General features: G+C 43.1%; 1 protein-coding gene across 10 annotated transcripts in view; it reads right to left on the bottom strand.

The window, feature by feature from the left end:
- Positions 1 to 14,920, bottom strand: part of TANC1 (tetratricopeptide repeat, ankyrin repeat and coiled-coil containing 1) — an 86,959-nt gene that overhangs the window by 14,290 nt on the left and 57,749 nt on the right. For 9 of the 10 annotated variants that reach the window (XM_065637486.1, XM_065637485.1, XM_065637481.1 and 6 more), the window contains 9 exons: positions 11,489 to 11,746; positions 9,087 to 9,212; positions 8,029 to 8,310; positions 7,059 to 7,183; positions 5,735 to 5,966; positions 4,499 to 4,665; positions 1,951 to 2,558; positions 545 to 653; positions 207 to 329 (listed from right to left, as the gene is read on the bottom strand). In XM_065637486.1, coding sequence (XP_065493558.1) covers positions 207 to 329; positions 545 to 653; positions 1,951 to 2,558; positions 4,499 to 4,665; positions 5,735 to 5,966; positions 7,059 to 7,183; positions 8,029 to 8,310; positions 9,087 to 9,212; positions 11,489 to 11,746 — 2,030 coding nt within the window. The remainder of the gene's footprint in view (positions 1 to 206; positions 330 to 544; positions 654 to 1,950; positions 2,559 to 4,498; positions 4,666 to 5,734; positions 5,967 to 7,058; positions 7,184 to 8,028; positions 8,311 to 9,086; positions 9,213 to 11,488; positions 11,747 to 14,920) is intronic. The other variant, XM_065637488.1, reaches the window with a different exon arrangement.

Raw genomic sequence — 14,920 nt, 5'->3', positions numbered from 1 at the left:
CTTTCCGTCGAAATTATCGAGGGAAACCGTCTTGGACTTTTAACAGCGGCTTAAAAAAGCACATGAAGACTTGTTCTAAAGGGGTTCATTACAGATGATAGTGGTGGCTTTTCTTCTTCTAAAGGGTTACATGAGTTCCGTCATTCATCAACAGAGTTACAGTGGCAGATCAAGCACTGATTGTACACGAACACGTATTTTCTTACCTTCACGTTGGGTGTGTAGATGTTCCTCAGAGAAGCGAGGGCGGCAGACAGTCCCTCGGTGCTGTAACCGATCCACAGCGCTTGCAGATGACTGGAAGAAATTCCAGTCCTTTTACTGAGACCCTAACAGGAATGATACAACAGGAAATCTCTATAGGATTAGAAATACTATTTATATCTACATCTCATCAGTATAAAAAGAAGTAACGATTTTGTTTGTTAGCACTACCAAGTATTTTGCATAAGCTTCTAAGAAATTATTAAAGCAACTCAGAGGAGAATCTTTAGGACACATTAATATGAACACATCATAAAACCTATTAAGCTGTAAGCTCTACCTTAAAAATGTGAGCTTTAAGTATATGATGACCGAGTTCCATAGTTTGCTGGCGGTTTAACTTTCCTTCTTGTCGAGAAAACATGAAAGCCAAGAGAGCATGCCCACTCCTAGTAAAGGATTAAGAGAGAACTGCTGTTAACACTGTACTTGAGTAAATACCCTAACACCCAACACCATGCCTGTCAGACTACTGAAACATTACAGCTAAACAAAATTCTTTCCATAACAAAAATAATGCAAAGGCAAATTTCAAATCTGAAGCGCACTGCTAATATTTCTGCACTGTCAGCAGAGGCCCACGTCAGAGCCAGGCAGCCCTGGACACCCATTTGCATCCTGCTCCCCTCCTGTCCTGTTCATCGCACCGTCAGAAACCGCGGGTACCTCAAATAAAACCCGGTGCTCTCAGAAGCAAAAGATCTGAATCCTTTGCAATTTGAGATACAATGTGTACTTAGTAATTCTACATCTACATTAGTCGGTGGTCAGTGTTCCGGTAACGGTGGAAACGGCATAACCCTGGGAAGACAAGGTTCCACCATATACATTAATAAGACTATCTACTGGAACTGGACAATTAACCATACGCTAATTAGACTATTCTTCTGGGGGATGAAGCTGTGCAGGGCTTCTTGCCCCATCTTCAGACGTTTCTGAGGAGAACCTTTCAAACGCAGAAGCTCTAAGCAAGAGGAAGCAACACGCGGGTTCGCTCAGAGCGGCCGGGGGGGCTCCGGCGCTGGAACGCGGCCCCCAGCACCGGCCCCGCCGGCGCGGGTGCGCCCACTCCAACGCCCTGCCCAGCGTCAGCCCGCGAGCATTTCGCATGTCAGCATTATTTATTCTTTTGTAAAAAACAAAGAAAACAAAACCCTGAAGAATATGAAAAAAATGGAAGATGCAGACTGCGAGAATGTGCACGTATGATAACAGCTTGTTGTCTCCAATTTAACTAATTCATGGTCTCTCAATCAAAGAAGGTGAGATGGAACAAACTGAAACAATGCTACAAGGATATCACTACAGAAGAAAATGTCTTACTATATCTATGTTTAGAAGAGCCCAAACGATCTGTTTTTTCTATCCCTTCACTCTAAATAGACAAGGTGTTGCTGCACATAATTCTTAACAATTTTGTTATATTAATAACAACATAATACTCCCATTTCCCCATGAAGGCAACAAAGTCAAACGTAAATTTGCAAATTCTACAAAGTCAATTATGCATTGTAACCTCTGATACTTCTGGTCAAGTCTACCTCTACATATATAAAAGTTTTCATTTTGGAAAATTAGGCGTGCTTGTGTTTTAACACTACTCTCTCCTCTCACTAATTGTTGCAACCAATTATATAAAACATAACTGCACTTATTTGGACATGATTTACTGCAGGTTTCATTTACCTTGGCTCACATAAGAAGTCAGTGTTTTCACCATCTGCTCTCCAGACGAGCCATTCCCTGAAGGAAGGATGGCAGAACATCCGTGTCTTGTCACGTCTTTTTACCAGGAAACACGAAAGGGTTTCCATCCGCTGGCTGAAGTCTTCCCATTGCTGCTCGCCATTGATCTGCCCTGCATTAATAGCTTGGAAAATCTGGTCATCTGTCATGGGGTGCAGGGACGCCAGCGCCACGTTTAGTATTGGCAGGGCTCGCTCAAAAGCAGAGTTTGTCATGAACTTCATGTTGCACTGCAGCAAGTACAGCTCTGACAGAGACACCGGCACAACCTTGTAGCTTGCGCTTTTGATTACTAAGTGACCTTTTTGGAAAAGATCCAGAGTGAGTTTCAAATAGAGATAAGATCCCAGGCTTCTCGTGATCAAGTGGTTACTCACTTTCCCAATAATAGCTGCATCAGCTTTGCCATTTAAAGATATGTTGTTTACGATTTCCTGGCTGTTATTTATTCTGTACTGAATATAAGCATTCAAGTCATCGTGAATTTCTTTGTTGTCTGGAAAATTGTCCAGAGATACTGCGGTAAAGGGCAGTGAACTTACTACTTCCTATGAGGGGGAAAGGGGGAAAAAAAAGAGAAAGAAAAAACCAACACAGGCGTTACAGTATTCCAGCACTAAAAACTAACAATGCATTTTTGCTATATTTCTCTTCTGTAATAAGTACCAGACAGATTAAAAAGAAATGCAGTATCTGTGGAACAGCTTTACAAACATTGTCCCCTGATAATGGATAGAACAGTATTTCTACATCTCATCATTTTTCATTGGAAGGTCTCAAATATTTTACTGAGCAAGCTCAGCAAGGCAACCGAAGGGCATGAGCTGTAGAAATGAAAACTGTGAAGGGAACAGAAAAGAGTTGCCAGAATTGGACCATAAAACAAGCCAGGGAAAGAGGGGAGGTAGAAGGAATCATCTATTAAGGAGGCATGATTTATTAAGAAATATTACAATTGACAAGAGAGAAAAGAATCTCATCATTACATCTTCCAGTAACCACGTACCAGAAAGGCACCAGCCACACATCTACGGCCCCCTTTAGTTTCAGGTAAGTACCAACCATGGCACAGACACTTGAACAGGTGTTCAGGTGAAGCTGTTGACGTTACATGGAACACATTTATGTTTATGTGAATAAAGATCCCAAAGACCTAAAACTTCTTAGATAGAGGCATACATCAGAAGGGTTTAACAAACTTCGCAACAATCCCACAACACACTAAAAAGATCTTTCTATTCTACTCTGAAGTAGTTCCATGGATTTTGGAAAGCTGAAGTGTCAGGCTAGTGAGGGTTTCGATCCCAGCTGCAGCCTCCTCCAGAAGGGAAACAGCCCCTACCACAGAAATCCCTTTCAAAAATAACAAGGTACTTGAGAACTGAAGTCTCCAGGCAAGTAAAAGCTGCCAGTCTGGGTGGCAGGAGGCAGAGCTGCAGAGCAGCACTGTCGGGACAGCGGCACTGTCGGGACAGCGGCACCCTGACCCTGCTGATGCTGCCCGCCGCTGCCCAGCTGTGCTCACAGCTGTCAGCCCGTGCGCAGCAGCACTGGAGCCAGCTGCCCGCCGCTGCCCAGCTGTGCTCACAGCTGTCAGCCCGTGCGCAGCAGCACTGGAGCCAGCTGCCCGCCGCTGCCCAGCTGTGCTCTGAACAGCTGCCCAGAGCAGAGCTCAGAACCACACGGTCCTGTGGAGCAGGGACACCCAGCCCAGCGGCACCGAGCGCTGCCAGAGCTGCACCTCTGCTCTGCCAGAACACCGAGGGGCCGTCTCAGCGTGAAAGACTAAAGCAGACACACCTTCTTTAAACTGAAGGTTACTATCTTAAGACAGCCTGACTAGTGCTGGAAACAAAGCCAGAACTTTGTTCAGAACTCTGCTGTCCACTGCAGAAAATGGGAATTCTGTATGGCCTCATTTGAACACTCCCAGGATTTCTGCCAGTATCTCTTAGCTACTCAATTCTGGCAAAACACTTTAACCAGAAGTTCTGGGGCTGGGCTTTTTCCGGGGGCAGCAAACAGATTAAGAGATGCAGAGAGAGCTAAAGCACTTTCATCAACATAGACAGTAAAATTGTGCCTTATCTCTTCTTAAAAAGTGAAAATCCGGAGTTTAATACTAGTAGAAATACATTCCAACAAGTAAACATTGAAGGGAAAAATCACTGTGGCCTTCTAATTACTGTCATTTAAGCTTTCATTCGTTCATTTGCCCATTTCTCTCTAGAAGGACAAGGAAACATACTCTAATTTCACCACTTGTATCATGAATTCTAGCATACTCAAGAAAGTGATTTAGAACAAAAAAAGCCTCCAATATCACACTTGTGCACTGTGAAGAAACATGCAAGGAAGGGAGGAAAAAGCCCAAGAGACTTTACTTGGAATTCCTCTAAAACTACTATTTTTCATAATAATGCAGCTGCACCAACATAAAAGATCACCTAGTCTTTGAGGTAAGAAAAACGTTGCAAGGTGTTTTTACCTGTAAGTTGGTTCTTACAGTCACAATGAGCTTCAGCCACGGAGGAAACTTAGAGATTATGTTTGTGATAAATGAAGAAAGTGTGTCACCATAATCAGGTTTATGAAATTCAGCATCATTTAAACCATCTATCAAAATTATGTAGTCTTCCTCAGGAATTTTCCTCTCTGAAATATGAAAATAAAACAGCAAAGGGTGAATACAAATTCTCCTATTCAGTGACATACTTATATCCCCGAATTTTGAACATCAAGAAATTAAAAAAATCAAGAAAAAAAAAAATCAAGGAAAAAAAAAAGATACAAAAAAAAGCATCTTTCTGCGCAGCAATACATTTTTATGGCAGTTAAGCATTATTTAGGAGATTAAAAACAACATTAGGAGATACGAAACAATAATGCCATAAAATGCTATGAAGTGGAAGCAAGCTCTTAAAACAGTAGTTTTTACTGTGCTCTTATGGATCTGTTTCACAACTGACTTAAAAATAGTTAAAAGATTAAACAAGGCCATTAACTTTAAGAGATAAGAGATGTATGGATATGACAAGAGGGCACGTATAGGTTGCTTAAGCCATTAGTTAACACTGGTTTTAATTATTATCATAAAGGTAATTCAAGAACTGCAAACCCATTTTCGTAGGAATGACACATGCTCCGTTCACACACAAACCTCCTTCCCCCTCCTGCCACAGTCCAGGATCTGCTCAGGCTGCACACGCTGGGGAGCAGCTGTTTGCAAGGAGGAGTTTGATAGGGTTTGGTTTTTTTTTTAATACGAAAATCATGTTGTTACACACTTCCTTGGAAAATTGCCGTATCGATTTTAAAAGCAAGCAAAAAGCACGTCCACTTTGCAGGTGCTTAGGCACAGAAAATTAGAAAACAAAGAAGTCTGAAAAAACCCAAAAGCATCCAAACCCAAAATCCTTTAATGTAAATTTGCCAGCCTTAACTTCAAGCTACAACATTATCCTTGAGTTTTCTAGCAAAACAAAAAAAAAAGTAAAGTTTCCATGATCCTTAATAAGTTTCATAGAATTTTATTTTAAAATATGAAAAATTGTTCAAAACCTATTATTGCTACAAACAAGTACCACAATTAAGGAATCCCCTTCTCCAGGAATGTTCTGATTTTTATCTCTCTCTCAGAGCATCAAAACACATATTCTGAGATTTTTTCCCACTCTTTCTGCAGTTTAGATGCAGTTTGCAAGTCACCTCGTGCTTCACGTACCTCTCCTGAGGTTTGCCAGCGGCTCCAGCACGCCCCTGCTGAAAGCCGCGGCCGGGTCCTGCACGCAGGAGCGCAGGCTGAGCACGCTCTGGATCTGGGGCTCCTTGATCAGCACGTCTCTGTAGGCTGCTAACTGAGCTGAACGACACAGTAAAGCTGCGACGCTGTGCACGAATTCCGGGACAAGACACGTGTACGTGTTGTCAGCTTGGCAGTAGTGGTAAGCAACGACCTGGACAATTAAAAAAAAATAAAGGCATTACTCCTTCAACATTTAAGTTAGTTATTAGTTAGTGCACTTATGATAAAGTGTTGCTACATCTATATTTCCCCTACAAAGTATTTTTCAGTGTTACAGTAATTATCCAACTCCACAACTGTTTGCAGATGGCCCGTGTCAGAGAAACAGAAAGGATGACAATGAAAGAGATTTTTACTTTGTAGGGCATGAAAAATGGAAAAGAAATTAAAATGTCCGATTCTGGCAGGAACACAGTAATTTGAGTTCATTTGGATACAGGGGGTAAACTGCTAGGTAACTAAGGTGCACGAGAAAAAGAACTTGAGGCTCTGAATAAGCAACTTATTAGCTCTAATTTAACAACGTGTCACACACTGTAAGGACCCAAGGACTAATTCGATCAACACCAGGCAAAAGTAAAACAACAGACAGCTATTAAAGACACCCTCATGTAGCAAACAGAGAAAGAGGACAACGGGCTTTATTCCGATTATTGCAAAGGTGTGTGATACTTAGAACATTGGCCATATTTCTCTGAAAAAAATACCAAACCACAAGGAAAACATGGTGTTCACAGTACATAAAAAGTTTGCTTTTCAGTGGCTTTCAAAACATTGTTTCCAAGTAATACACATCACCTTAACGACTGAAACAATAACCCCGTGTTTTCCTCACAACTATTTCATGAACTATGCAATTCAGACGTTAATTATTTTTTCTACTTAGGCAAAAAACCACTTATCATAATAATCTAATGCAAAAATAACTTTTAATTGCTTATTTCAGACTCTCAGAGTATTGAAAATAGACTACATCCAGACCCAACCTGTATCAGAGAATATAGACTGTACACAGGCCAGGCGTTTTATCTTGGTTATTTTCTTTTCCCAGAATTTTGCTTTTGGAAGGTGCACGGAGCACCCACCTGTGGAGAGCACACAGTCCCTTCTGCAGGGAAAGGATCCCGACCTCCCACCCGCGCACCAGACGAAGCGCGACTTTCACGGCCTCGCCGCGAGGCCGAGCAGCGCCCGGTGTCAGCTCCCGGCGCCCCGACACGTGCTGCCGGCGAACCCGGCTCACCTTCGAAGCCAGGCGTCTGGCGGCGGCGCCCCGGTGCTGCGGGCACTCAGGGCCGCCCGCAGCGGGCACCGTCCTCCCTGCGAACTGGCTGAAGGGAATCGCCTCCGGGCACGAGTCACCGCCTGCTGCGAACGGCAACGGGGACAAGAGACTGGATTTGCTGATGGAAGAGTGTTTTACAGGAAAACATCACGGAACCTCTTTACTGCTAGAGTAACATTTGAAACTGTATTAAAAGAATCCTGCAACTAGTCTGAGAAATACAGGCACGTTACAATTTTAATACAATTCAACTGACTTTTAGATCAAAACTGTAGAATTACTGAAATCAAAACCATGCCGATATGAAGAGTTTCTGTATGAAAATTATATGTGATGACTCATTTCAACTAATAGTTATTGCACAACTGAACTCCTGAGAAATATAAACAATTTTTTAAATTATTATTATTATTATTACTACTATTATTTGAAGTGTCAGGAGGGTAAGCAGCAGTGAGGACAGTCACACCATCCTTCCCGTTACCGAAGGGACCGGATTGCTGGGCTGACAGAAGCCTGCGGAACCCAGCAGAAGACAGAATGGGTTTCTCCACAGCTTCATTCTTGCCTCTACTGCAATCCTATGGAAAATGTGTGGTACAGGGTAGGGAGGAACCCCATCACTTCTCTTTCCAAGCTAACGGGAGAAGCAGCTCCTACGGCCGCAGCATCAGCAGAGCTCAGGGACCCCGCGGGGCAGGAGGACGAGACTCTGCACAGCCTCCATTGCGCCGTCCGTTTGCTGGGCTGAGCCCACGCGGTGTTACGTGGACGGCATTTATCAAAACACACCATTTTAACAGGTGCCTTTTCTCACCGCAGGAAACAAGCATTTGCTGAGCTGACGAGGCCCAACTGACCTAAACCAGCAAAGCAAACAACATCCAGACTCTTGTTATCAGTACAATAGCCCAAACAATATACATACTTTTGGGGGAGGAATTAAGGCTATTTGAAGCTATTTGTCTCATGCGACTTCCATGGCAGCTAAACGCCACCAGCCGTGAAATAATTGCAGTCTTCCCAAAGCCCACATTCCCAGTAATGACTGCGCCCCTGTTCTCTGCTACATCAGTGCTCTTCAATTTTTCTTCAATCGCCTGGAACAGCCATTCTCTTCCAACAAACACTGAGTCCGTTGTTATGCTCGGAACTTCGAACAATAGCGGCTTCAGCAAAATGTCTTGAGGCTTATAGGGGACGAAATGAGCTGAGAAGAGATGGCAGGGAGAAAAGTTTATTACAAGAAACCTGACACGCGATAAACCACCATTGTTTCAGAAGAGAATTTCATTCAGTGACTTTGTTAACAGCATTCATCATCAGACTTCTCAGAGCTTTCATCATGGAAACAATAAAACTGATTTGCTCAGTTCAGGTCACCTCCATAATTCCTACAATGAATTAAATTCTAGAGGAGAGAGGCTACAAATATAATTGGAGGACTTTTTATAATTGAATTGGAGTTAATCTGTCGCAGAATTCAAAAGCTCTCTTAAAAATGCATTAACAATTCTATAAATGAGGAAGTGCCAAACGTTTTTCAGTTCAGAGCCATAAGTAAGTCTAATGGTATTAAATCAGTTTTCTTCCTAAAACAGAACTCTAATGACAGCCTCTTCAAAGTTTTAAATTCGGCACAGCACTCCAGTTGCAGTACACTCTTATCTAAACGTCACAGGATACAATCTGGCAGCCAGGAAAATGTTCGGCAGTTCCTGGAGATTCACGTGATCTGCGCTGCCCACGCGCTCTGAGATAAACGATATACTGATTTCTTACTCAAAGCCATACGTTCAACTGCTAAACCACAGCATTATGCAGTAAGAAGTGCCAGCAGCATCTTAGTTTTAGACGTGATGAGCGATCTGTCAGGAGCACGGTAACTCTGCGGGACGGGGTGTTACAAACACCTCGGAACACGGCGCTCCCGAACTGGGAAGAGGTGCCGGACGGTGCCCCGACGGCAGATGTACACATCTGTACCTTTGCTTTCCTGCTGCGCTCTCCCGCCAGCGGTGTTGTGCCAAGGCAAGCGAATCGAAGTGCGTAAAGGAGTATTTCTCTGTCCATCCAAATAACTCAGGTCTTCCAGTTTGGTTGAACTTGTTGCTGCAGTATTAAAGGAGTGAAGCTTATTTTTCTCTTAGCATAAGTTACAAAGAATGTCATTATTTATCACAGTTCTTTCCTAAACATAGTACTTACAGATAAGTTTTCTAGACAATGACAGAAGTTAAAGCCATTCATGTTGTAACATTTCCAGAATCCTTTCCGATCACGTTTACTAAAGATTCAGTTGGATTTTTCCCCTTTCAGATGGCCCTCACGTCTGCCTCACCCTCCTCAAGTGGTGAGCAGTTCCCATGTTAATACAGTTTCCTTTTTACTACGAGAACGACCACATCGGTGAGGTCAGAAGTGTTAGGAACAGGTGTGACAACGTCCAACCCCACATTCATGTAGGAAAAATTTCTTCAGTCACCCTTATCTGCAAGGAGATTGCAGGCTAATTATTTAATTTCTTGCAGGTGTAGCACAAGTATCCTGTTTTTAAAGAGGGCTATTTAGCACTGGCACTCCAAAGCCAGAAAACAGTCATTTACAGCTTAAAAGCACACTAGTTTTCACAAAAAATCTGTAGCCAAAATCTCGGCACTGTCAGATACCGGAACATCTAAATCAGACGCTCCATTGCCTTCGCACGGGACGGTTCGCACGGAGCAGTACCTGCCCGGCACCAGGAAAGCACAGGCAAACTGCAGGTAAATCAAGCCGTTTTCAAAGCAGGCTCAAACCTGTTTCTAACATTTGTAATTTTATAACTACATAAACCAGCTAGAGAGATGCAAATTCGCTGCAAGGGTTTGCCACTGCTCACTGTAAGGCATTTGCCTTTGTGAACAGGATGGTTCTAATGAACGAGCAGGAAGCTGGTGCTGGGGTACCAGTGGGTTTGTGGGGAACCGGGACAGCCTGCGCATTAGTGCATTCATAGCGCAGTATGTTGCTGCAAAATAGTCAAACTCTGAAACAATGTGCTAATAACTTCCATGTATTTTAAAACCTCAGATTACCTTTATTGAGACTGCAGTGTGTGTTTCAGTATCTTTCATGACACTTCATGAAGCATTCTAAATATAGACTGTTTTAGTGGGGTTTTTTAAACCATTGGATTTTGGTTATTACTGGCAAGTCTTAAGTTCTTGATAACATTTATTGAGCTGCATATTAGTATCCTTTTTGTTGAAATTCCAATATATTACAATTTGTTGGAATAAACACATTATATAGTTCCTTTGAAAATGAAATGGGGAATGTATCTTTTTTCCACCCCCCCTCAGCTGAACCAACATGTTTATATCTTCGCAACAAAAGCACAGAACTGGTGCTCATATTACAATCTACAACCTTCCAAAATTTAACATGGTATTTTCAGAGCTACCAAGTGCTAGCACGACCTTTGCCGAAATTTCGCCATTGAGAATTTCCAAAGTTGGTTTCCTAGCAATATTTCCCCTACACACCTTATCATACTAAGAAAATTCCACATATCAATTTTCCTTTAATCTTTTGTACTGAAAATATTCCCTTTTAGTGACAGTATTTTCTAGCCGGAATGAAGTGTAATATCCTCCCCTCTAGGAATCACCAACTCTTAAGCCCCAACCTCATTACTGAAGTTTTCTTCACTGCGCATTTACCGAGTTTTTTTCACTTTGAATGTTCAGTTAGCTAAACCTACCGCCACGTATATAGCACCCATGCTTCTGAACACTGTCAGAACACCTTCTTGCAGGGTTATACGTGTGTAAGTGAATTTGCATGACTATTAGAATTTGATGAGCTCTACGAATAGATTTAAAGTCAGAAGTGCTTTTTCAGAGATTTGCCATATTTCACAGCTTGGAAAAGTCACGCTGAAGTCCCGTTTGTATCTGTCACAGCTGACAGACTCACGTTTTCTGAAAGAATGGTTCAACTACAAGGCAGAATTTCACATAGTTTTAAAAAAATTATGTATGTCACTTGTTCAACAGAGCTCCAAGTACAATTTTGGTCTTGGTGTCAGTCAAATTTACAGCTCTAGGAAATGTGAGCACACACAAAAGCAAAAGCCTCAAGGATTAGCTGATACCAGATACAGTCCTATAGAATGACTGATGTTCAGCAAGTCCTGACCTAACCAATACCTACTAAAAACCATGATAAAACACTCTGACATTTAAAATAACTTAGGCAACGCTCATCTACTCCGTTTAGAACCTATGCTTTTTTCTTTTTGTCGTATAAAAATACTTTCATACTAACAACAAAACTTCAACAGAGATATTCAACAGAAACATCCCATCATCAAGAACATTGTTTTTTCTGCCTCAGGACTTTACCTGCAACGGAGTTTGGCCGCGGCATTACTAAAGAGCCAGAACTCTGAGCATAGGGAACCGGCCCCTCTGCCGCGGGTGCTGCTTTGGGCAGGTTCTCCGCAGACCCCAGGGCGTCCTCTTCTGCCACGGGCGAACAATTGTCTGTCCTGCGATCGTGACTCAGCCCCTGAGGTCTCCCAGCTCTGACACTCCCATCCTTGCTCCATTCCAAACTGGATCCACTACGATCATCGTTTTCTGATGAACTTGTTATAGTTGCTGAACGAGAGAGGAAAAAAACCAACTAAAGTACACAGCAGAGGAAAATGGTGCACTTGTGTTAATATGTGTTACAATTTTCATACTGAAATGGCATTTTGGGCCACCAGACATTCAAGTATTTCTTCACTGGACGTTTTGTTGAACTTCGGGAGTTTTATTTATCTAAATGAGCCAAACACCACAGCTTCTCAGACTGAGAAAAACACCTGAGAAAGGAGGCAAGAAAGTGTTCTGAAGAATCCAGGTATATCTTTACAAGTATGTAATCTGTGCTGGGGGGGCTGGGGAAACGGACAAACCACCAAAATATTTATGAGTTTATATGAAGAATCCCCTACTTCACCAAAACATATCTTAACTCTTTTAAAAATTAAAATTCTATAACATACTCTGCAAATTTTCAAATCATTTCGTAAACATGGAGACAACAAAATCTCATCAAAAAGTAAAAATAGCATCTGAAGCAAGAAAAAGATTTAAATGAATCTTTTTGATAGTTTTTAAAGACTAATATTTTACAAAAAGAACTCGAAATTCAATTATTTGAAAAACCTCGCACAGTTCTTCCAAAGCTGGGATGCCTTCCGCAGCCTCCGTGTGCCCGAACGCCGTGTGCGTTGTGCAGCATCCCGCACAGCCGGTGCTGTCCAGACGCGGCACCCGCGGCACCGGGGAGCTCGTCCTGCGGAAAGCGCCCACGCCTGCACGGGGTCCCGCTCCTCCTTCAGCAACCACCACGCTGCACTCTCAGAACAGCGTGCAAGGCAAGAGGCATGTTTCACCAGACCCAGTGGAGTATATGAACAAAATTTCAGATTATGTTAAACATACTGATTTAGGTTTTTGAAGTATTTCAGTGTACTGCAGTATAAAGTCAATCAGAGACTCAAATAAAGACTTTTTTCTTTGCTTGTTTCTGATGTCATTACAAACCAACCAGGAGACACAGATAATTTCTTAATACTATGTGGAACTTTTCCGTAGCAAAAAAGCACATCCTACTGCCAACATTTCAGAAGCTGAAGAATAAGCAGCATGGAGCTAGACAGACCCTCAGCTAAAGGCAAGTAAAGACCACAGAGGCGTTTCGGATGCTGCCCTGCAGAGCAGCAGTTTTCCCGGCTGCAGTGATTTGCTCAGCTGAAAGCCAAACAGCATCCAGGGCATTCTCAGGGTGCTGCAGGGGCCCACAGGGGCCGAGGGTCGCCGGGCTGCGGCGGCAGCTGCTCGGGGCTGTACTTAACCCGGTACAAGCACAAGCACTGCATTCTCCGGGTGTCCCAGGGTCGCCGGGCTGCGGCGGCAGCTCCTCGGGGCTGTGCTTAACCGAGGCCTCCTGCAACACCTGCAGCTGTGAAGACCGTGCACTCCTGAAGTCCTGCTTTAGTAATGTGGGATAAAGCTACGCTAATGTGCCCACATAAGAACATTTTGCAAATATATGCTGGTTTTGCTATGTCTAATAGTGCAATTACTCTGTTTCATTTAAAATGTTTTCACTACTTACATTAAACTCTCATGAAATAACTGAACAACTAATTTTTATTAAATGTTAAGCCAACACTCAATGCACTTTGACCACTTGAATGCAACAGAGGAAAATATAAAGAAGGATGAGAGGGTATCAGGATTAAAAAAACCCCACCCAACCAACCCAAACAAACCAAGCAACCACAACAGAACGAACACATATCAATGCCAGCTTAAATAATAATGTCTATGTGAACTGTGGGTCCTCTGCAGGCTAAAATTTTAAATGTTAAAGGTGTACGTGTGGTGAGTCTACACTCAGCTGGCCACGTCACCAGGTGAAACACTCCCGCACGCGAGCCTGCAAGGGCTGCAGGCGCAGACAGCTCCTCGCGCCCGCCGCTCCGCCCGCACGCCCTGCCCGCGGCCGCGGCCTCGCAGCCGGAGCAGCTGCTCCTACGCGAGGAGTTCAGGAGCCAGTGCTCAAACTCAAGAGCTCCTATTCTGAGAAATACCAACAGTGACACGCATTTTGGAGGCAACAGAAGAAAAAGCTTTTTGGGCATTCCACTGGCCTTTGCACACAGCTCAGATCGTACTTCCATATGACAAATTTATTTCATTTTATGGTTGTGCCAAAAAAATCTGGCTCCTCCTGAAGTATGAAATATTTTAAACTACGATTCCTTCTGGAGCGAAATGCAGCATCAGGAAACCTTGCTGCTCAAGATTTCCGTACTGAAGCAGCGGTAAGAATCCAGAACAGCTCACATTTTGGCCAGCAGCCCAGCCTTTTCTCCTGCTTAGCTCACCGTGCAAGATTAAAACCTGTCTCCACTGCTATTATGTCACACTCAGTAGAAGCAAAGAAGAATTCAACTACAGCAGTACAGTATTAAAAAACTAGAAGAAACCTGAACCATAAGTAAAAAAGCAGAAAAGAAGAAAAGATAGATTTCCCATCAGAGTCTGTGGCCCAGAAAACATAGTGGGAGCAGAATACACTGGAAGCCCGTATAAGTAGCACGGAAGAGCAAGCTATGGTATTTTAATGGCTGGATGAACTCTGTCAAAGACGTTAGGAAACATATACTTGCTAAACATAACTTAAAACACTTATTTGCTACTACTAACAAATTTGAATGCACAGACACATCTGTACTTAAAAACCAAAACCAGGGATCATGTATCAGAGGTGCCTCTGATTTCCCTCCTTGGTTCCAGGCCTTCATAGTGCAAGGGGTGCAACGTGGGTTGCCAAGGGGCGTTCAAATTCCCCCTGAATTCGAGACACGGATGACAGCTCGGAGCTGCGGCAGGTGATTTTTGATGGTCCCGTGACCATGAACCACATAACCCGACTGAAGGAGCTATACAGGAGCTCCCCACCCACCCTCATGTCTTCTCTAGGGTTTTTGCCCCTGCTCTCACACTCTTACACTTCACAACTCCACCATTTGCTCTTCTCCCTGTATAATAAAGGACTTATTTTCATGTTTCTCCTGTTTTGGAAACGTCTTTTCATTAATTCAAGAAGCAACTTTTATCGCTGGGTTTAAAAATATTAGTATTTACAAGGTTATGCAGCGGATGATGTAGTGTCATGCCATTTATACTACATTAAATAAATATGAGGCCGATTCTGACCTCATTTAGGACATGGAGATACTCACAGAAGACCCCTCGGGGCAGGGAGCAGAG

Source organism: Caloenas nicobarica, chromosome 6 (assembly GCF_036013445.1).
Source record: "Caloenas nicobarica isolate bCalNic1 chromosome 6, bCalNic1.hap1, whole genome shotgun sequence".
NCBI classification, from domain to species: Eukaryota; Metazoa; Chordata; class Aves; order Columbiformes; family Columbidae; genus Caloenas; species Caloenas nicobarica.
Note: the sequence above shows the minus strand (reverse complement) of the source record. Positions and strands in the feature narration are given on the sequence as shown.